General features: G+C 43.4%; 1 protein-coding gene across 2 annotated transcripts in view; it reads right to left on the bottom strand.

Moving 5' to 3' along the window:
- LOC115657579 (glypican-5-like) overlaps positions 1–21,396 on the bottom strand; it is a 651,971-nt gene that overhangs the window by 154,240 nt on the left and 476,335 nt on the right. For both annotated transcript variants that reach the window (XM_030575622.1, XM_030575623.1), the window contains one exon: positions 6,014–6,164. In XM_030575622.1, the coding sequence (XP_030431482.1) occupies positions 6,014–6,164 (151 nt within the window). The remainder of the gene's footprint in view (positions 1–6,013; positions 6,165–21,396) is intronic.

Raw genomic sequence — 21,396 nt, 5'->3', positions numbered from 1 at the left:
ACTGGCAGAAGCAAAAGACAGCCATACCCAAAAGGCTCCAGCCAGAGCCTGAAATACCCTCAGGTGCACAGCGGAGAGCGGTTCACCAGCAACGAAAACAACCCCATCACCTACATCGCTTCCAGAGGGACCAAGCCCAAGTCCCCAGTCCTGAGGAAGAACTGGTGACCCCAGCCTCAAGGGAACAGTTCCAGGCTGAGCAGGAAGCAGATGACAGCCTTCAGAAAGCTTGGGCGGGCGGCACGGAGCACCCCACCGCCTCTCAGCTCTTCTAATCGATCCCGGTTTGTTATAGACCAAGGACTTTATACAAGGAAAATTCTTTCTGGTGGACACCGGGAAGAATGGCAGCCGCAAAAACAGTTGGTGGTTCCAACTAAGTACCGGGAGAAGCTCTTAAGCATTAGCCAATGATCATCCCAGTGGCCATGCTGGGGTGAACAGAACAAGGACCGGTTGGGGAATCCTTCCACTGGAGGGGATGGGCAAGGACGTGCCAAGGTATGTCCGGTCTTGTGAGGTATGCCAAAGAGTGGGAAAGCCTCAAGACCAGGTCAAGGCCCCTCTCCAGCCACTCCCCATAATTGAGGTCCCATTTCAGCGAGTAGCTATGGATATTCTGGGCCCTTTCCCAAAAAAGACGCCCAGAGGAAAAGCAGTACGTACTGACTTTAGTGGACTTTGCTACCCGATGGCCAGAAGCATAGCTCTAGGCAACACCAGGGCTAACACTGTGTGCCTGGCCCTAACAGACATCTTTGCCAGGTAGGTTGGCCCTCCGACATCCTTACAGATTCCGGGTCTAATTTCCTGGCAGGGACCATGGAAAAACTGGGGGAAACTCATGGGGTGAATCACTTGGTTGCCACCCCGTACCACCATCAAACCAATGGGCCTGTGGAAAGGTTCAATGGAACTTTGGGGGCCATGATAAGAAAATTCATCAACGAATTCTCCATAATTGGGACCTAGTGTTGCAGCAGTTGCTGTTTGCCTACAGGGCTGTACCACATCCCAGTTTAGGGTTTTCACCATTTGAACTTGTGTATGGTCACGAGGTTAAGGGGCCATTACAGTTGGTGAAGCAGCAATGGGAGGGGTTTACGCCTTCTCCGGAACTAACATTCTGGACTTTGTAAGCAACCTACAAAGCACCCTCCGACACTCTTTAGCCCTTGCTAGAGAGAACCTAAAGGATGCTCAGGAAGAGCAAAAGGCCTGGTATGACAGACATGCCAGAGAACGTTCCTTCAAGGTAGGAGACCAGGTTATGGTCTTGAAGGCGCAACAGGCCCATAAGATGGAAGCTCATGGGAAGGGCCATTCACGGTCCAAGAGCGCCTGGGAGCTGTGAACTACCTCATAGCATTTCCCAATTCCTCACTAAAGCCTAAGTGTACCATGTTAATTCTCTCAAGCCTTTCTATTCCAGAGACTTACAGGTTGTCAGTTTACAGTCCAGGGAGATGATGCTGAGTGGCCTGACGGTGTCTACTACGATGGAAAAAAGACGGTGGCGTGGAAGAGGTGAACCTCTCAACCACCCTGGAACGTCTGCAGCGGCAACAAATCAAGGAGCTGTGCACTAGCTTCGCCCCATTGTTCTCAGCCACCCCAGGACGGACTGAACGGGCATACCACTCCATTGATACAGGTAATGCTCACCCAATCAGAACCCCACCCTACCGGGTGCCTCCTCATGCCCAAGCTGCTATAGAACGGGAGATCCAGACATGCTACAGATGGGTATAATCCGCCCATCTACCAGTGCATGGGCATCTCCAGTGGTTCTGGTACCCAAACCAGATGGGGAAATACGCTTTTGCGTGGACTACGTAAGCTAAATGCTGTAACTCGTCCGGACAACTATCCGATGCCACGTACTGATGAGCTATTGGAAAAGTTGGGACGTGCCCAGTTCATCTCTACAATAGACTTAACCAAGGGGTACTGGCAAGTACCGCTAGATGAACCTGCCAAGGAGAGGTCAGCATTCGTCACCATGCGGGGGTGTATGAATTCAATGTCCTTCCTTTCGGGCCTTCGAAATGCACCCGCCACCTTCCAGAGGCTGGTAGATGGTCTACTAGCTGGACTGGGAGAATTTGCAGTTGCCTACCTCGATGATGTGGCCATTTTTTCAGACTCCTGGCCCGAACACATACTCCACCTGGAAAAAGGTCTTTGAGCGCATCAGGCAGGCAGGACTAACTGTTAAGGCCAAAAGTGTCAAATAGGCCAAAACAGAGTGACTTACCTGGGGCACCAGGTGGGTCGAGGAACCATAAACCCCCTACAGGCCAAGGTGGATGCTATCCAAAAGTGGCCTGTCCCAAGGTCAAAGAAACAGGTCCAATCCTTCTTAGGCTTGGCCGGATACTACAGGCGATTTTACCACACTACAGCCAAATCGCTGCCCCATTGACCGACCTAACCAAGAAGACCCAGCCAAATGCCGTTAAGTGGGACTAATGAGTGTCAAGAGCCTTTACCCAGCTTAAGGCGATGCTCATGTCTGACCCTGGTGCTCAGGGCCCCGACTTTAACAAGCCATTCCTAGTAACCACAGATGCATCTGAGCGTGGGTATAGGAGCAGTGGCTCATGCAGGAAGCAACAGATCACAACTTCCATCCTGTCGTGTTTCTCAGCAAGAAACTGTCTAGAGAGGGAAAGTCACTGGTCAGTCAGTGAAAAGGAATGCTATGCATTGTGTACGCCCTGGAAAAGCTACGCCCATATGTTTGGGGACGGCGGTTTCAAACTACAACTGACCATGCTGCACTAAAGTGGCTTCATACTGCCAAGGGGAACAACAAGAAACTTCTTCGGTGGAGTTTAGCTCTCCAAGATTTTGATTTTGAAATTCAACACATCACAGGAGCTTCTAACAAAGTTGCTGATGCACTCTCCCGTGAGAGTTTCCCAGAATCCAGTAGTTAAAAAGTGTTCTTAAAATGTAAAAGTCTGTTAGTTATATACTTAGTAGTATATGTAAAGGTGCATGTGTTGTATTAATCTGTTTATTTTCAAGTTCTAGAAGGAAAATTGCCGCCAGTGAGCTTCCCCACTGTCTGCAATTTGGGGGGCGTGTCATAAACAGATAGCTAAGGGTTAATGTCTCTTTCACCTGAAACACCTGACCAGAGAACCAATCAGGAAACCGGATTTTTTCAACTTTGGGTGGAGGGAAGTGTGTCTCTGAGTCTTTTGTCTGTCTGCCTGTTTCCTCTGAGCTTTGGAGAAGTAGTTCTATTTCTAGTCTTCTGTTTTCTAAGTGTAAGGACAAAGAGATCAGATAGTAAGTTCTATGGTTTCTTTCTTTGGTATTTGCATGAATGTAAGTGCTGGAGGGCTTTGATTTGTATTCTTTTTGAATAAGGCTGTTTATTCAATATTCTTTTAAGCAATTGGACCCTGTGTTGTAACATCTTAATACAGAGAGAGCATTTGTATTTTTTCTTTCTTTTTTATATAAAGCTTTCTTTTAAGACCTGTTGGAGTTTTTCTTTACTTCAGGGAAATTGAGTCTGTACTCACCAGGGAATTGGTGGGAGGAAGAAATCAAGGGGAGAGCTGTGTGTTGGATTGCTAGCCTGATTTGCATTCCTCCTCTGGGTGAAGAGGAAAGTGCTTTTGTTCCAGGATTGGGAACGGAGAGGGGGAATCACTCTGTGTAGTTTCACAGAGCTTGTGTCTGTGTATCTCTCCAGGAGCACCTGGAGGGGGGAAGGGGAAAAGGATTATTTCCCTTTGTTGTGAGACTCAAGGGATTTGGGTCTTGGGGTTCCCAGGGAAGGTTTTCAGGGGGACCAGAGTGCCCCAAAACACTCTAATTTTTGGGTGGTGGCAGCAGGTACCAGGTCCAAGCTGGTAACTAAGCTTGGAGGTTTTCATGCTAACCCCCATATTTTGGACGCTAAGGTCCAAATCTGGGAATAAGGTTATGTCAGCTTCACAGCAGCAATGCTTCTCAATCCATAGAGCATGACTGTAAGCACGTTTGTAAATTATTTTCATATCGATTTTAAATAAATGATGACTATTTTAGTGTACGGTGCTGGATTCTGGTTTCATCATTTCAGAGTCAGATATTTAGCCATGTCCTCTTTAGGGAGAATCTGCATAGTCCTGGTGTTAAAATCATCATCATTATTGTTATTGTTATGCCAAAGATGTTTACCCTTTGAAAGCCTTTTTATTACATTTAATCACATGCAACAACACTCATGGAGCCTGATACTTTAGACTTGTCATTTAAGGCCCGATCCAAAGCCCACTGAAGTCAATTGAAAGATCTCCACTGAGTTCAGTGGGCTTTGGATTAGAGTCCTATTTAGTGCTTAGCCACTAGTTTCAGAAGTTCTCACTTCAAGTAAGCTAAATTTCTTGCATTGCATATCTACAAAGCAATAATCAGAACACCCTTGGTAGATCTCAAATTGTGTAATGTAACTTTGCAATTAAAAAGCACCATAGTTTATAGACACATACCAAGAAGAAATTAAATGAAATTGAAGTGTTTTTATATTTTAACATTCTACTAAAGCAAAGGCATTTTGTAATGAGACTAATCTCATTTTATCTCTTAATTGCATCTAGATACACAAAACAAATTTACTGCTAGTAACCTGCATACAATATAATATATTAATTATAAAACACTATTACAATTTTCACAAGAAGGAATAGCTACTCTTACTGTTCTGAATCCAAAGCATTTGGTCAAATTAATTGTAATTATATTTTTAGTTGATATAATCCCAGCTAAATCAATGGAAGTGCTAATTATGCAAATGTAATTCTTTTTAATCCACAACCGTCTCATCATAAATAATTTTATTTCAACCGATTGCAAAAAAGGAGGCAACACTATGTTGCTTCCTTATTTCACATTAATAAAGTTAACAATAAATCAAATTTCAAAAACTTCTTCTATTTTTTCTTTTTTGAAATCTAATTACAAAAGAGCCATTGTATATTTTGGCAGTATAATAGTACAATATATAAATCATTTAATTGTCAGCTGAAAATGATTTAGCACCTGGCTATTGTTTATAATGTACCACATGAAGACAAAAAACATATTACTTAAAACTTGCATCGCTGTAATCTCCTGCGTCTGGGGCATCTAGAAGAAGTCTTTTCACAAGTCAGATACAATACACAAACAATGAAATATTAATTGATGAGCAAATAATTTTTAATTGATAATGTATTCCTCTATGTTTCCCAACCTTTGTTTATACAATGTTTGTGAGAAGAATGTGGAAAATTTCTAAATTTATGTGTTATTCAAAATTATTTCTGATTTTCATAAACACACTTTTCTCCACGTCTGAATAGCTCACAAACATTTGTTGGAAATAAGGCTGGCTAAAAGCATCAATTTTTGTATCAGGAAAAAATTAAAGGTTTTGAAATTTATTTTCATTCTGACGAACAAAAATGAGACCTTTTGAAATTTCTTTGTGAAAAGACATGAGAAACACACACAGACACAACCAACCCACCAGAGCAAGGACTTGAATCTGGGTCTTCTACATCTCAGGCGAGTTTTCTAAATGCTAGGTTATTGACTTTTCTGAGGTCTCTCTCGTCTCCCCTCCAGCTCCCTCTCCAGGCATGAAAACCCTTATTTTGTCAAAATCAATACATTTCTGCTAAAAGTTTTAGTTTCCACAGAAAAAAAGTTGACATTTTTTCAACCTGCTGCAGTTGCAAATGTTCGGTATTTCAACTTTGCAAGTTATGTTGTTTTGGTTAGTTGCCTAATGCCTCTTCTTTTTTTTAAAAAAACTCATCACCAACACAATGCTAATTTCAGATTTACAATCCAATATGGAATTTTGAAATTCACTTTCAGTAAATATTTGAGATATGTTTAAATTCACTTTCCACAAGCATTATGTTTTCTTTAACCCATGTTCATGGAAAGGCTCCAAAACACCTCTCAGCTGAAACCTGCTTTAAAATGTGAATGAATATTCAGAGAACATTTCCCCTGCATTTACCTGTTGTGTGAATTCTGTCACCAGATCCTTGACATCCATCCTCATCATCACAGTCCCCGCTTGATTCCATTGCTTCACTTTTCCCGCCCCCACTGCCACTTTCCCTTGAAGCCCATCGTTCCAATTTCAATTTTGTCTTCTCTGTATCCAGCTAAAAGACAAGAAAACAAGTCACAATGAAATGTAGTGTCTTCAAACAATTCAAGATGCAAGTGACAAAGAGCCTGATTCTAGGGGGCCTAGGACCCTTGGTTCTGAAATACTGTGGGTCTGATCCTGATGTTCAAAATGTTATATTTCACCATATGGTTAGTGCAATGTTTTGGGTTATTTTCATATGAAGTCAACAGTAAAGCTTTCTGGATGAGGAGGGGGAGGGTGTCATCAGAGAGGTGTTTCAAGTATACATGATGGCCCTAGTATCTTACAGGATCAGGCCTTAAGGCAGGATTTTTAGGGCATTGAGCAGTTGACAAGATCAGGGCCAAAGCCTGTGCAGGCTGCAAGTTGTGCATTTCACTTTAACTTGAATCAGCAAAACATTTGACTGAAACAAATTTCTTGGAATTACTATAGAATAAGAACAAGATGTTTCTGGAGTCACTCTGAATTCACGGCATTAGCTCACGCTAGCTGAAGTACTGTATTTGCTATGAAATAAATCTTTTTTGAGCTTTATATGCCATCCCCATTTTTTGTATGCAGTGGTTGATGGTGAGCTGTCATACTTTACAATTAGGAAACACAAATGTATCATCACAGAGGTCCAGACCACCATTAAAACTTGTTTTCAATGGCAGACTAAGTGGCTGGCTCTTCTCCCTGTTTGGGGGTGGGCTTTTTCACTGGTAGTTAGAGGGGGAAAAGGTTATAGATGATGCTGTGTATGTCATTCTGGTTATGCTGGAAAAGCTCTCACAATAAGAAAGTTTGGGAGGATTTCCTAAACTTGGCTATTCTAGATTTCTCTAATCTCCTCTTGGAAGTTAGTTAATTCCATGGTGGGATCCCCTCAACTGAGAATGCCTTGTCCTTAGCGCTCACATACATCATTCTGGGTTGTGGTTTTGGCAGTTTGAAGATGGAACAGCTAATATAGCTGGGACCTGATCCAACATATTTACAGTTTTGAAGATCAGGACAGATCAATCTGACAGAAGAAATGGAGTGAGAGCCATACGAGAAACTGGAGCTCAGGCTTGATACACTAACAGAGACCTAAATGGTAGAAGATGCAGGCAGCAAAGTTTTGCACCACCAGAAATTCATGAATTGCTTTCACATTCCTCCTCAAATACAGTGAGCTTCCATAATAATGCAGTCTGAAGATGACAAATGCATGTCTCACTGTGCCTAGGGGTCCTGTTCTATTGAACAATAGTTGCTAACTCGTACTGGGGAGAACCTGGCTAATTTACCCTTTACCTGAAATTGTCTGTTTTGGTCATTTGGAAGATGCACACATCACTGCACTGCAGCGGGAAGATGAGTTTTTGAGGGAAAGGAATATGGATTTTAGTTGGGAAAGGCATTGAACACTGTCCAGTTGGTGGGTTGCTGTTTTTTAACAAGCTGCCTGGTGTTGAGCATCATTATTCACAGGCTGAAAGCCTGATGTCATGGGGAAGTAAGAGAGCAAGTATTTTTAGCAAACGTAAAAAATAAATTTGTGTATGTGGAGGAAAGGATTACTCGGTTACTTCATAGATTTATTGTGTCCTGACTGTCTTGGAGGAGACTCATTCATTCTTCGTTATAATCCTTCAGAATGAAAAGAAATGGCTAAGTGGTGAACAGAACAGATGCAAAATTTAATAAAGGCTTTTAATGATTGTTTGCCAGTCAAGGCAGAAATGTTTACTGCCTGTTAAGGTAATAACTCTTTTTCAAATTGATTTCATTCATCACTCATGACTCAAAAGTGAATAACCAAACAATGTGTGTTCAGCTGTCTTGGAAAAAGCCAGAGAAATGAGCTCTGTATTCAAACATGGGCGCACTGCAGCATTTCCCAGACTACTGACAACAGCTCAATGGCAACTTATATACACATCTATTAGCCATTTTCCCCACATTCTACAGTTCCTCCCCTAAACCTCCTCTTTCCTAAAGTCTTTCCCAGCAAAGACTTCTACACCTACAGTATCTCCCAGCTGGTGTAGCAAGGACCCCAGCCAAGTCTCCTTTTCCTTTGGCTGAAGAGGCTCCCTCTTATAGTAAGCCCCACCTCTGGGCTGTTGCCATGTGACCTTTGGTCCCCTGACCCAGTGCCTTGAAACCGGGCACTAGGAAACATGCATATACCCAAGGACATTTTCATGGCCCTGGCCTCTACCTATCAATTGCATGTCCCATGCTTTGGGAAATCATAGAAATATAAGGTTGGAAGGGACTTTGAGAGGTCATTAGTCCAGTCCCGAATGCTAAAGCAGGACCAAATAAACCTAGACCATTCCTGGCAGGTGTTTGTCCAGTCAGTTCTTAAAAACCTCCAATGATGAGGGTTCCACAGACTCCCTTAGAAGCCTATTCCAGAGCTTAACTAGCTTATACAATTTTTTTCCCCATAATATCTAACCCAAATCTCTTTGCTGCAAATTAAATCCATTACTTCTTGTCCTACCTTCAGTGGGCACAGAAATCAATTGATCATCAATGTCCGTATAACAGCCCTTAATATATTTGAAGCTTGTTACCAGGTCCCTCCCTCAGTCTTCTTCTCTCAATACTATACGTGCCCAATTGTTGTTTTTTTAATTTTTCCTCATATGTCAGGTTTTCCAACCTTTTATCATTTGTGTTGCTCGCCTCTGGATTCTCTCCAATTTGTCCACCTCTTTCTTAAAGAGTGGCACACAAAGCTGGACATTATACTCCAACTGAGGTCTCACCAGTGTCAAGTACAGCAGAACAATTATGTCACTGGTGTCAAGTGGAGTGGAACAATTACGCTTCTGTTAATACACTCCACAATGACATTAGCCTTTTGTGCAACTGCATTATATTGTTGGCTCATGTTCAATTTATGATCTACCATAACTCCAAATCCTCTTTGGCAGGACTACTGCCTAGCCAGTTATTCTCTATGTTGAGGTTGGGCAATTGCTTTTTTTCTTTTTGACAATTCAGTAAAGACAAATACAAAGCACTATATTTATCTTGTTGATTTCAGACCATTTATTAAGGTCTTCTTGAATTCTAACATGGGTATAATAGGCCAGGGGGAGGCTAAGACTCCTCAAACAGCCACCAACCCACCACCTTTGAGAGTGTGGAGGGTACATCTAGGCCATGGCCCCATCCTCACTCTTCTCCCATGGCCCCATCTGGAGTAGAGGAGAGGAGCGAGTGACAGCGTCAGGCAGGGGGGCTGAGTGGGGAGAGGGTTGAGTGGGAACGGGACCTTTGGTGGAGTAGATGTGGGACCTGGGGCGGAGCATGGATGGGGCCTCAGGCAGAGGAGGCTGAGAGGGGTGGGGCCACAGTCCGGGTGCCAGGGGAGCTTCCATCGCTCGCACCAACGCCCCCAAATGCCAGAGCCACACGCTGCCCATGAATTCTAAGTCTGTCTTCCAAAGTGTTTACAACCTCTCTCATCCTGATATCATCCACAAATATTATAAAAATACTCCCCTCACTCCATTATCCAAGTCATTAATGAAAATATTGAATATTACTGGACTATGGTTGGTGTACTGGCGCAGTTAACTAAAATTAAGAATAGGTTTAACTAGTACAGCAGTAGCAACTTTAATTACTCCCAAAATACTTATTACATAATAAAGACTCAGATTATCTCCCCTAGATGCATGCGTGTAGGGCCTCTTCTGTATGCAGGTCTCCCCTACTGTAAAGAAGTGGTCTTAGCTGCTTCTGCAGTGCCAGTCCATCTCCTTCAGAGGTTTGAGAATATGCAAAGAGAAATGGAAGGAGGCAGAGTCTGGGGGGAACTGACAGGCTGGGATGGGGGTGGCAATAGATTCATAGATTCTAGGACTGGAAGGGACCTCGAGAGGTCATCGAGTCCAGTCCCCTGCCCTCATGGCAGGACCAAATACTATCTAGACTATCCCTGATAGACATTTATCTAACCTACTCTTAAATATCTCCAGAGATGGAGATTCCACAATCTCCCAAGGCAATTTATTCCAGTGTTTAACCACCCTGATGGTTAGGAACTTTTTCCTAATGTCCAACTTAAACCTCCCTTGCTGCAGTTTAAGCCCATTGCTTCTTGTTCTATCTTTAGAGGCTAAGGTGAACGAGTTTTCTCCCTCCTCTTTCTGATACCCTTTAGGTACCTGAAAACTGCTATCATGTCCTCTCTCAGTCTTCTCTTTTCCAAACTAAACAAACATAATTCTTTCAGCCTTCCTTCATAGGTCATGTTCTCAAAACCTTTAATCATTCTTATAGCTCTTCTCTGGACCCTCTCCAATTTCTCCACATCTTTCTTGAAATGCTGTGCCCAGAACTGGACACAATACTCCAGTTGAGGCCTAACCAGCACAGAGTAGAGCGGAAGAATGACTTCTCGTGTCTTGCTCACAACACACCTGTTAATGAATCCCAGAATCATGTTTGCTTTTTTTTGCAACAGCATCACACTGTTGACTCATATTTAGCTTGTTGTCCACTATAACCCCTAGATCTCTTTCTGCCATACTCCTTCCTACACAGTCTCTTCCCATTTTGTATGAGTGAAACTGATTGTTCCTTCCTAAGTGTAGCACTTTGCATTTGTCTTTGTTAAACTTCATCTTGTTTACCTCAGACCATTTCTCCAATTTGTCCAGATCATTTTGAATTATGACCCTGTCCTCCAAAGCAATTGTAATTCCTCCCAGTTTGGTATCATCTGCAAACTTAACAAGTGTACTTTCTATGCCAATATCTAAGTCATTGATGAAGATATTGAACAGAGCCGGTCCCAAAACAGACCCCTGCGGAACCCCACTTGTTATACTTTCCATAGAAATAATAGAAATATAAGGTTGGAAGGGACTTTGGGAGGTCATCTAGTCCAGCCCCGACATTATCCTCCTTTTGGATCTTATGCAAAAAGGATTATACAGTCTTATTATCTTTTTGTGTGTTTTTGTCGGTCCTGGAGGCAGCCAGGTCAGGGGTGGTCACTTGCACTTTGTTCCAATGGAGCTGTGCTGCCAGGTTGTGAGAGGAGCTTCCACTAGGGGCTAGAGCTAATATGAAGGACCAAGGCTTTTGCACTGATGGTCCTGACATGCAATGGAACCTGATGAATCCTGCAAATTTGGAGGCACAAACTCCCATTTTTTTTGTATGGACAAGCAGAGAGAGAACTTCTCCAAATGGATGCTCCGCCATAGTCTCCTTCCCATATGTTACCATGGAAGAGACTGATCTGGATCAATAACTGGCATTTATTTCACATTTTCAACAAAAAAGTTCAGTGCAGTATAACTTTACTGACTGTACTAGCTATCTATCAATACACCTGCAGATCAATTCATTCATCACAGAAACCCAACCACTGCCACCTCTGGCCACTTAAACAGTGAACAGGAGCCCTGCACTGTAGTTAGGAAGAGAAGAATGCAGTGCCTTATCCAACTGAAACAGCAGAACTGGATTTTTGGTAGAAGAAATGCAATAACCCCTTTGGATTTGTGCCAGAGCACTGGAGCTAATATCTTTACCCTTGTATAAAACGTCATGGGAGTTTTAACAGGAGCATAGGACTTTAGGACTTCAATTTTTTCACCCAAAAGATAGCATTTCCAAAAGCACAGTGCTCTCTAGTGCTATGCTGGGCCACTGGTTCGGTACTGATTTAATTAATAGACCAAAGCTGTAATAAACAGTCCTGCTTGCTTTATTAGAATTGACAGACTGACCACCACCGGGTAGGTACAAACATCCATATAATATCTTTTACTCATTAAAAGGCAACATAAGGCCTAATCCAAAACTCCTTGACATTAATGGGAGTCTTTCCACTGATTGAAGTAGGCTTTGGACCAAGCCCATGGTCCTCTAAAGAGTGTAGAGAACATACACAAAATTCCTGAATAGATTGCTTTGCATTTGATTTAGCTGAAATGTGTGTAAAATCACATGTAACCACACAGCTCTGAATTAAATACACTGCTGACAAGGTGCACGCATACCATTTATTCCAGCAAACGTCTGAAGTATATTATATGCAGGAAATGTGGTTCACTACGCTTGTTCCAAATGCTATGTGACACATAGGGCCCAAATCTCCCACTATGGGCCAAACCTTAATTCATTCTCTTGATCTTTGACCATAGGGCATGGTTGAATACAAATTTACTCTCATATACTTTTTGTACAACAGCAGCATTCCCAGTTGAGCATCAATTTTGTGAATGCCCCTTCAGATTAATTAATTAATAGCTGTATAGCTCCTTGAGGCCTTGGCTACACTCACACTTTACAGCACTGCAACTGGGGTGTGAAAAAACACCCCCCTGAGCAAGATACAGCGCTGTAAAGTGTCAGTGTAATCAGGGCAGCAGCGCTGGGAGCGCTGCACGCTATACCCGTAAGGGAGGTGGTTTACATGCAGTGCTGGGAGAGCTCTCTCCCAGCGCTGCTGCTCTGACTACACTCACACTTCAAAGCGCTGCCGCGGCAGCGCTCCCACAGTGCTGCCGGGGCAGCGCTTTGAAATTCCAAATGTAGCCATACCCTCAAGATACTATTCTGTAAAAGTGCAACTACTGTATCCAAGCTAAGAATTCAGCTAAATAGAATAACAAGGGTTCATTTTATCAGAAAATAGGGGTTTTTTTTACATTATATTTTGCACCATACTTTCAAGTTTATCAGACCAGTGAACATTGCAGTGGAAAAGCTACGAGGATACCATATGGATATCACAGGATTAAGTCTCCTAAAAGTGAGTGCTTGGAATATTCAAAGATGACTCCTATATGCTAATTGTTTCCCAAGTGGTCTGTTAGTTTCCTCTATAATGTACTTCAGTATGAATATTTTTATATTCCAAAAAGATAGCCATTGCTATGAACTGAATCACTTGAGAGTAGTCCACCTGTTAGTCAATTACAAAGAGCATGAGTTGAGACATCTCTCACTTGCAATGTTTTCATAGACATCAAGACAGACATAAGATATGCATTTAGTAACTGAAGGCAAAACATGATCCTTTCTAAAGAGGCTGACGAACAATTTTCTTTCAAAACTGCTCTGATGAAATACGTATTATTATCTTCAGAGACAATGGATTATGCATGAACAATGTAAAAAAGCCTACTCTGGAAAATAAAGTCACAAATGACTCAATCCTTCCCATTAGAATACAAGTATTTTTTCTCAGCCTGCTCAGTGTTTCATTAGAAATAGTCCTTTCTAAACGCTTATTAGGTCAGAAATGACTACAGCAGAATGAAACCATACTCTGCTTCCTTAGACAATTGTATTTTTTCATAAGAACTGACAAAATTAGTGCTGTACATAAAGGGCTGGATTTTACTGGTGCCTCGTGACTGAGCAGATGTTCAGTCAATTCACAAAACAATAGGAACCTAAGAAATTTTAGGACATAGCCACATATACTTATTCTAAGTGCGCCTTTTCCTTTGAGATGACATTTATAGTCAATTTCCCTCCATATGTGCACTTAATCCACTCTTAAAACTGTTTGCTTTTGTTTCTGCCCTTCACATTTTCTCCGTGTGGTCCTTTTCTTTCTTTCGGCATAAAGAAGCAAAACTCTTCTTTTTCTTCAATCTCTTGTCAGGCATTTTCTTCAGTCTGCTTCCCTCATGCTTGTATTTCACACTAACTCCAAAGGGTTTGTTGCATTTCCCGTCTCTAACCCCTTCAGAGATGAGAATACCTCAATAAGGGGCCCTTTTATGTTCATTTTTACCTAAAGAATAAAAATGTATAACTTTTTTGAACAACGGAGACTCCTAAGTACCATTCTGGTTTCCTTCTGCTCTATTTACCCAATTCCTTACAATAACCCTGACAAAACAAATCTGGCTTCACCTATATGATACTATACTAATCTAGTCAAATTGTTATGCATACTTCATGTAATTTGGTTGAGCATGTTCAGTGGTTTTAGAATTTCATTCATGTCTTCTCCCCACTCCCCACAAAGCCCTTCTGCTGAGTGTTTTGACCACTGTGAGTTGATATCCTTTTCTTAGCTTTTATCCCAGTTTAATCACCTTCATTTGTTTATGGCGAATTTTGTAACTCAATTATCTTCCAGTGTTCCTAGTTCATGCAAGTAATTTTGCATTTTGATCCCTCTTCCTTTCTATTTAACTTTTTCCCCACTAGTTTTGTTTCATCAGCAAATTTCATCAAATGTTCCCTCTTCTAGGCAATTTAGGATGATAAATGTGAACAAAACTGGTTCTAGTGCTGATCTTTGTGGACTCCATTATTCACCTCAATTCACCCTGAATTGCTCCACTTACAAGTTGACCTGAGTCTTCAATAACAAACCCAATTCTTTATCTATTCAAGCATCTTTAGACTTAGATTTTCAGAAAGCTTTTGACAAAAGTCTGTCACCAAAGGCTCTTAAGCAAAGTAAGCAGTAATGAGATAAGAGGGAAGGTTCTCTCATGGATTGGTAACTGGTTAAAAGATAGGAAACAAAGGGTATGAATAAATGCTCAGTTTTCAAAACGGAGAGAGGTAAATAGTGGTGTCCCCCAGGAGTCTGTATTGGGCCCAGTCCTATTTAACATATTCATTAATGATCTGGAAAAAGAGGTGAAGAGTGAGGTGGCAAAATTTGCAGATAATACAAAACTGTTCAAAATAGTTAAGTCCCAGGCTGACTGCGAATTGCTACAAAAGGATCTCTCAAAACTGGGTGACTGGGCAACAAAATGGCAAATGAAATTCAATGTTGATAAATGCAAAGTAATGCACATTGGAAAACATAATCCCAACTATACATATCAAATGATAGGGTCTAACTTAGCTGTTACCACTCAACAAAGAGATCTTGGAGTCATTGAGGATAGTTCTCTGAAAACATCAACTCAATGTGCAGCAGCAATTAAAAAACGAAACAAAAAACGAACAGAATGTTGGGAATCATTAAAAAAGGGATCGATAATAAGGCAGAAAAGATCGTATTATCTCTATATAAATCCATGGTATGCCCACATCTTGAATACTGTGTGCAGATGTGGTCATCCCAGCTCAAAAAAGATATATTGGATTTGGAAAAGGTTCAGAAAAGGGCAACAAAAATGATTAGGGATATGGAATGGCTGCCGTATGAGGAGAGATTAATAAGACTCGGACTTTTCAGTTAGGAAAAGAGACAACTAAGCAGCGCTGCCCAGAGTATTCAGGGGGCCTGGGGCAAAGGAATTTCACGGGACCCTTCCATAAAAAAAAGTTGCAATACTATAGAATACTATATTCTCATGGGGGTCCCTGCAGAGCCTGGGGCAAATTGCACCACTTGCCCTCCCCCAGGCGGCCCTGCAACTTAGGGCTTGTCTACATCAGAAAGTTGCAGCGCTGGTGAGGGAGTTACAGCGCTGCAACTTTGAAGGTGTACACATCTGCAGGGCATCACCAGCGCTGCAACTCCCTGTTTGCAGCGCTGGCCGTACTCCCGTTTTGTCTCGGGTGTAGAGGATCCAGCGCTGGTGATCCAGCGCTGGTAATCCAATGTAAACACTTACCAGCGCTTTTCTTGACCTCCGTGGAAGGAGGAAGCTTCTGGTAATCAAGCTGGTCTCCTTCCCCAGCTTGCTCTCACGTTCCCGGAACCCCGAGCAAGCAGGTCTCCTTCCCTGCGGTTTGCAGAGGGGTTCGGGAACGCGAGAGCAAACCGGGAAAGGAGACCAGCTTCGCCGCGGTTTGCTCTCCCATTCCCCGAACAAGCAGGTCTCCTTCCCTGCGGTTTGCAGGGGGTTCGGGAACGCGAGAGCAAACCGCGGCGATGCTGGTCTCCTTCCCCGGTTTGCTCTCTCGTTCCCCGAACCCCGAGCAAGCTGGTCTCCTTCCCTGCGGTTTGCAGAGGGGTTCAGGGAACGCGAGAGCAAACCGCGGCGAAGCTGGTCTCCTTTCCCGGTTTGCTCTCTCGTTCCCCGACCCCCGAGCAAGCTGGTCTCCTTCCCTGCGGTTTGCAGAGGGGTTCGGGGAACGCGAGAGCAAACCGCGGCGAAGCTGGTCTCCTTTCCCGGTTTGCTCTCGCGTTCCCCGAACCCCCCCTTGAAGCCGCCCAACAGCGCTGCAGTGTGGCCACATCTAACACCACTTGCAGCGCTGGTTGCTGTAAGTGTGGCCACTCTGCAGCGCTGGCCCTATACAGCTGTACTAATACAGCTGTAACAACCAGCGCTGCAAAATTTTAGATGTAGACATGGCCTAAGGGAGTATATGATACAAGTTTATAAAATCATGACTAGTGGGGAGAAAGTAAATAAGGTAGTGTTATTTATTCCTTCTCATAACACAAGATCTAGGGGGGTCACCAAATGAAATTAATAGGCAGCAGGTTTAAAACAAACAAAAGCAAGTATTTCTTCACACAACACACACACAGTCAACCTGTGGAACTCTATGCCAGAGATGTTGGGATGGCCAAGACTATAACATGATTTTTAAAAAAACCTAGATAAATTAATGGAGGATAGGTCCATCAATGGCTATTAGCCAGGATGGGCTGGGATGGTGTCCTTAGTCTTGGTTTGCCAGAAGCTGGGAATGGGCAATGGGATGGATCACTGTTCTGTTCATTCCTTCTGGGGCATCTGGCATTGGCCACTGTCAGAAGACAGGTTTCAGAGTAGCAGCCATGTTAGTCTGTATCCGCAAAAAGAACAGGAGTAGTTGTGGCAGCTTAGAGACTAACACATTTATTTCAGCATGAGCTTTCATGAGCTACAGCCCATTTCTTTGGATGAATAGAATGGAACACACAGACAGGAGATATTTATACATACAGAGAACATGAAAAGGTGGAAATATGCATACAAAGAGGAAGAGTCTAATCAACCGAGATGAGCTATCATCAGCAGGAGAAAAAAAACTTTTGAAGTGATAATTAAGATGACCCATAGAAGACGTGAGGAGAACTTAACATAGGGAAATAGATTCAATTAGTGTAATGACCCAACCATTCCCAGTCTCTGTTTAAGCCTGAGTTAATTGTATCTAATTTGCATATTAATTCGAGTTCAGCAGTCTCTCTTTGGAGTCTGTTTTTGAAGTTTTTTTGTTGCAAAATTGCCACCTTCAAGTCTGTCACTGAATGGTTAGAGAGGTTGAAGTGTTCTCCCACTGGTTTTTGAATGTTATGATTCCTGATGTCAGATTTGTGTCCATTTATTCTTTTGCGTAGAGACTATCCAGTTTGGCAATGTACATTGCAGAGGGACACTGCTGGCACATGATGGCATATATCACATTGGTAGATGTGCTGGTGAATGAGCCCCTGATGGTGTAGTTGATGTGATTAGGTCCTATGATGGTGTCACTTGAATAGATATGTGGACAGAGCTGGCATTGGGCTCTGTTGCAAGGATAGGTTCCTGGGTTAGTGTTCCTGGGTGTGCGGTTGCTGGGGAGTATTTGCTTCAGGTTGGGAGGCTGTCTATAAGCAAGGACTGGCCCGTCTCCCAAGATCTGTGAGAGTGAGGGATCATCTTTAAGATAGGTTGTAGATCTTTGATGATGCGCTGGAGAGGTTTTAGTTGGGGGCTGTAGGTGATGGCTTTACAATTTTTTCCTCTCAGATCATTATTAAACGTGGCCATGTTTATGCTATGTTTTTGCAGAGTGTTTATAGTATGATTAGCTTAATGAGCTAAAAATCTTGGGATGCCCTTGAAATATATTTACTCAAATGTATAGATTACACTGTGGAAGACAAACAGAAATGTGAATTCTGTGAATCTCTTGAGTTATTAACAAAAGCTCTGTAATAGCTGTGTTCTCCATTACTACAAACTATCACCTGTAATTCACTAATTCTGAAGTGAACATTTTATCTCCTGTTACTTTACTATTCATTCTAAACAATCACTAGTTCTAGATGAGCAGGAAAAATGGGAGTAGTGAGGTCAAAAGACATATCTGGCTTCAAGATTAAGCTTGTTAAGTTTATGGAGGGGATGGTATGATGGGATAGCCTAATTTTGGCAATTAATTGATCTTTGATTATTAGCAGTAAATATGTCCAATGGTCTGTGATGGGATGTTAGATGGGGTGGGATCTGAGTTACTACAGAGAATTCTTTCCTGGGAGCTGGCTGGCGAGTCTTGCCCACATGCTCAAGGTTTAGCTGATCGCCATATTGGGGGTTGGGAAGGAATTTTCCTCCAGGGCAGACTGGCAGAGGTCCTGGAGGTTTTTTGCGTTTCTCTGCAGTGTGGGACACTGGTCACTTGCTGGAGGATTCTCTGCACCTTGAGGTCTTTAAACCATATTTTGAGGACTTCAATAACTCAGACATAGGTTAGGGGTTTGTTACAGGAGTTGGGGGGCGGGGGTGAGATTCTGTGGTTTGCATTGTGCAGGAAGTCAGACTAGATGATCATAATGGTCCCTTCTGACCTTAAAGTCTATGAGTTTGAAAAGACCTGGCATATTTTGGTTGATTTGGTTGGTAGTTTAATAGTCATGTCTCAAAAGAAGAAATAAGCACCTGATATACTTTTTTACATCTTAGCTACTCATAGATTACATCTGTAGAGGGTGAAATTCATCCAATATTAAAAGACACAGAAAACTATGATCTTGTGATTCCACTTTTCTGTAAATGTGACAGAACTTGGGAAAAGAACCAGAGTGTTGGTGAAATGAGAACAGGGACTCTCAGAAAAGAAACAAGACATATCCTTCTTCCTTCCAAGAGGAGACCATTCAATATTTGCTTTTAGCTGTGACTGTCCCACTCAGTGGCCTTGATTAATGTCACAGATACAACATTTTGATGACAGCTAGCCTGGTCCCCTGATCCTGGCAAGGGATGCTGGTGAGAAGATGCTAGTTGGGCTAAGGGCTCTTCCCTGAGGGATAATCCAGCTAGGTCCCTTGATGTACAGATGCTGATACTATGTGTCAGGTTGTGCATATGTGCCCATTATTTGTTGGCCATACCCACAATACCATTTTTATTGGGAATTCTGGGTCATCAAGGTGCTTGAGTTGTGTTGGCACAAGAGTGTGCTCTGTTCCAGGGAGAACTCTGAAGGGAGCAAAGGGGGTGCATCGAGCATATTCCTTTAGGATCGATGCTATCACCTCAGTAGCGATGATAAGGGTGCATGTATGCAATGCGGCGTGCTCCTCAAACACACCCTGAAAGGGTTAACATAGGCCAGATGGGCCAATTAACCTGTTAGGCTACAAACCTGAGGACATTTAGGCTGAGAGAAAACACTAATCAAGGAAAGCTCACCTGTGCAGGAACAACGTGAGCTGGAAGCAGAAAGGAGGCTGCACAGAGGACAGCTGCAGTCACTCCCCTGGGACAAGAGAGAGAAAGAGATTTGGACCCAAGAGAAAGGGTTTGTCTAGCACAGTGGTTCTCAAAGCCGGTCTGCCGCTTATTCAGGGAAAGCCCCTGGTGGATCTGGCTGGTTTGTTTACCTGCCATGTCCGCAGGTTCATCCGATCGCACGGTTTGCTGCTCCAGGCCAATGGGGATGGCGGGAAGTGGCGGCCAGCACATCCCTTGGCCTGCACCACTTTCTGCAGCCCCCATTGGCCTGGAGCAGTAAATCGTGACCAGTGGGAGCCATGATTGGCCGAACCTGCGGACGTGGTAGGTAAACAAACAGGCCTGACCCGCCAGGGGCTTTCCCTGAACAAGCAGCGGACTAACTTTGAGAACCACTGGTGTAGCAGACTCAGAGGAAAGGGGTTGGTTAGAAGGGTGGAGAACGGGAGCCTGGAATAGGCAAGGTAGGAAGTAGTCCAGGGGAGTGGCAGGGAGGTTTGTGGTTGCCTAGACCTTTGCTGCTGGAGATAGGGCCCTGGACTGGAACCGAGAGCAGAGGGCAAGCCTGGGTTCCCCCCACCAATCACTGGGTGAGTGGCATAATCTGGGCAGTGAACTTGGAGGCTGTCTGGGACAATGTGTTTTAGCCACTGAGGGCGTGAACCAGCCAGGGTAGTGGACTTAAGGACTGCCTGGGATGGCAAGGAAGATGTTATTACCCTAGGAGGGGAGGACTCTTGTGACTTGGCCGGAGGGCTAAGCCATGAAGATGAGGAGCTGCAGCTCCTGAGAAGCAAGAAAGGGAGCCACAGACCAGGAGAGTGAGATGACGGGATGAGGAACCACAAGAAGGGCATCAGACTAAAAGAGCCAATCTCTAGAGTGGCCAAGAGAAGGCACCACCAAGTTGTGAGCAGAAGTCCCCGTGACAGTGCACCAATATCCAGGCTACTGGCGGATGGTGCTCAGACTGCTATAGGTCATATAAAAATGCATTACAGGATTAAAGACTTCAAAACTAGGGTGTTAGCATCTCCAATTTGTGAGTGAGTGCGCACGTGTAAGAGAGAGAAAATACCTGTCTGTGCTAGACAGATGTTGTTGATATCACTGGCTGAGGTAGCTCTTGTTCCTGGGTGCAAGTGTGAGGCATAAGGTTGCCAATGTTCCAATTTCTTAAAACTAGACATTACAGCCCTCTCCCCCCCATGCCCTTGATGGTCACCTGCTCCCCACTCCCTCAGGACTCACCTGCCACCTGCAGAGCTGAACTTGGAGCTGATGCAGAACCTGACTGCCCATGAGATGCAGGTGGGAAGTAGCTTTGGCAGAGAAGGGGCTGGCATAGGTTCCAGTGCTCCGCCTCATGCTGCTCTGCCTCCTGCACTGGCGCCTCCCAGTCTCCATGTCCTGGGCCAGGCTTGCAAGAGACGGGGGACAGGCTGGTGGTGGCATTTGCAGGTAGCAACTCCCATTCTAGTACCCTCCAGGCGGCAACTGGACTTTTGATATCTGTTCAGTACTGAACATCTGGCAACCCCAATCAGGCACCCCAGAGAATGCCTGATCAGCTTACCATGTTGGATGATTGGGACACAGAGACACTCTACCCTACACTGATTGAGAGAAAACTGGAGGAACTGCTGCAGCTGGGTATCAGCTGTTATGTTTGGGTAACATTTGTGATAAAATTGTAAACTGACAACTTCAGTACAGCGACAAGTGTAGTGTATTTATTTCATGTCATCCTGGAAGGTGACACTTGCCAATTCCTTGTTCCTGACTGAACTGTTTTTTATGTTTATTTTACAATTTTCATTTTCTTTAACACCTGTTCCATATTTTGCTAGATTTTATTATTCTGCAACTGTTTTTAACCTCTAAAATCACAAACCAGAACCATTCAGATTAGCTTAATCTACT

The sequence above is a fragment of the Gopherus evgoodei genome, chromosome 9 (genome assembly GCF_007399415.2).
Source record: "Gopherus evgoodei ecotype Sinaloan lineage chromosome 9, rGopEvg1_v1.p, whole genome shotgun sequence".
NCBI lineage: Eukaryota > Metazoa > Chordata > Testudines > Testudinidae > Gopherus > Gopherus evgoodei.
Note: the sequence above shows the minus strand (reverse complement) of the source record. Positions and strands in the feature narration are given on the sequence as shown.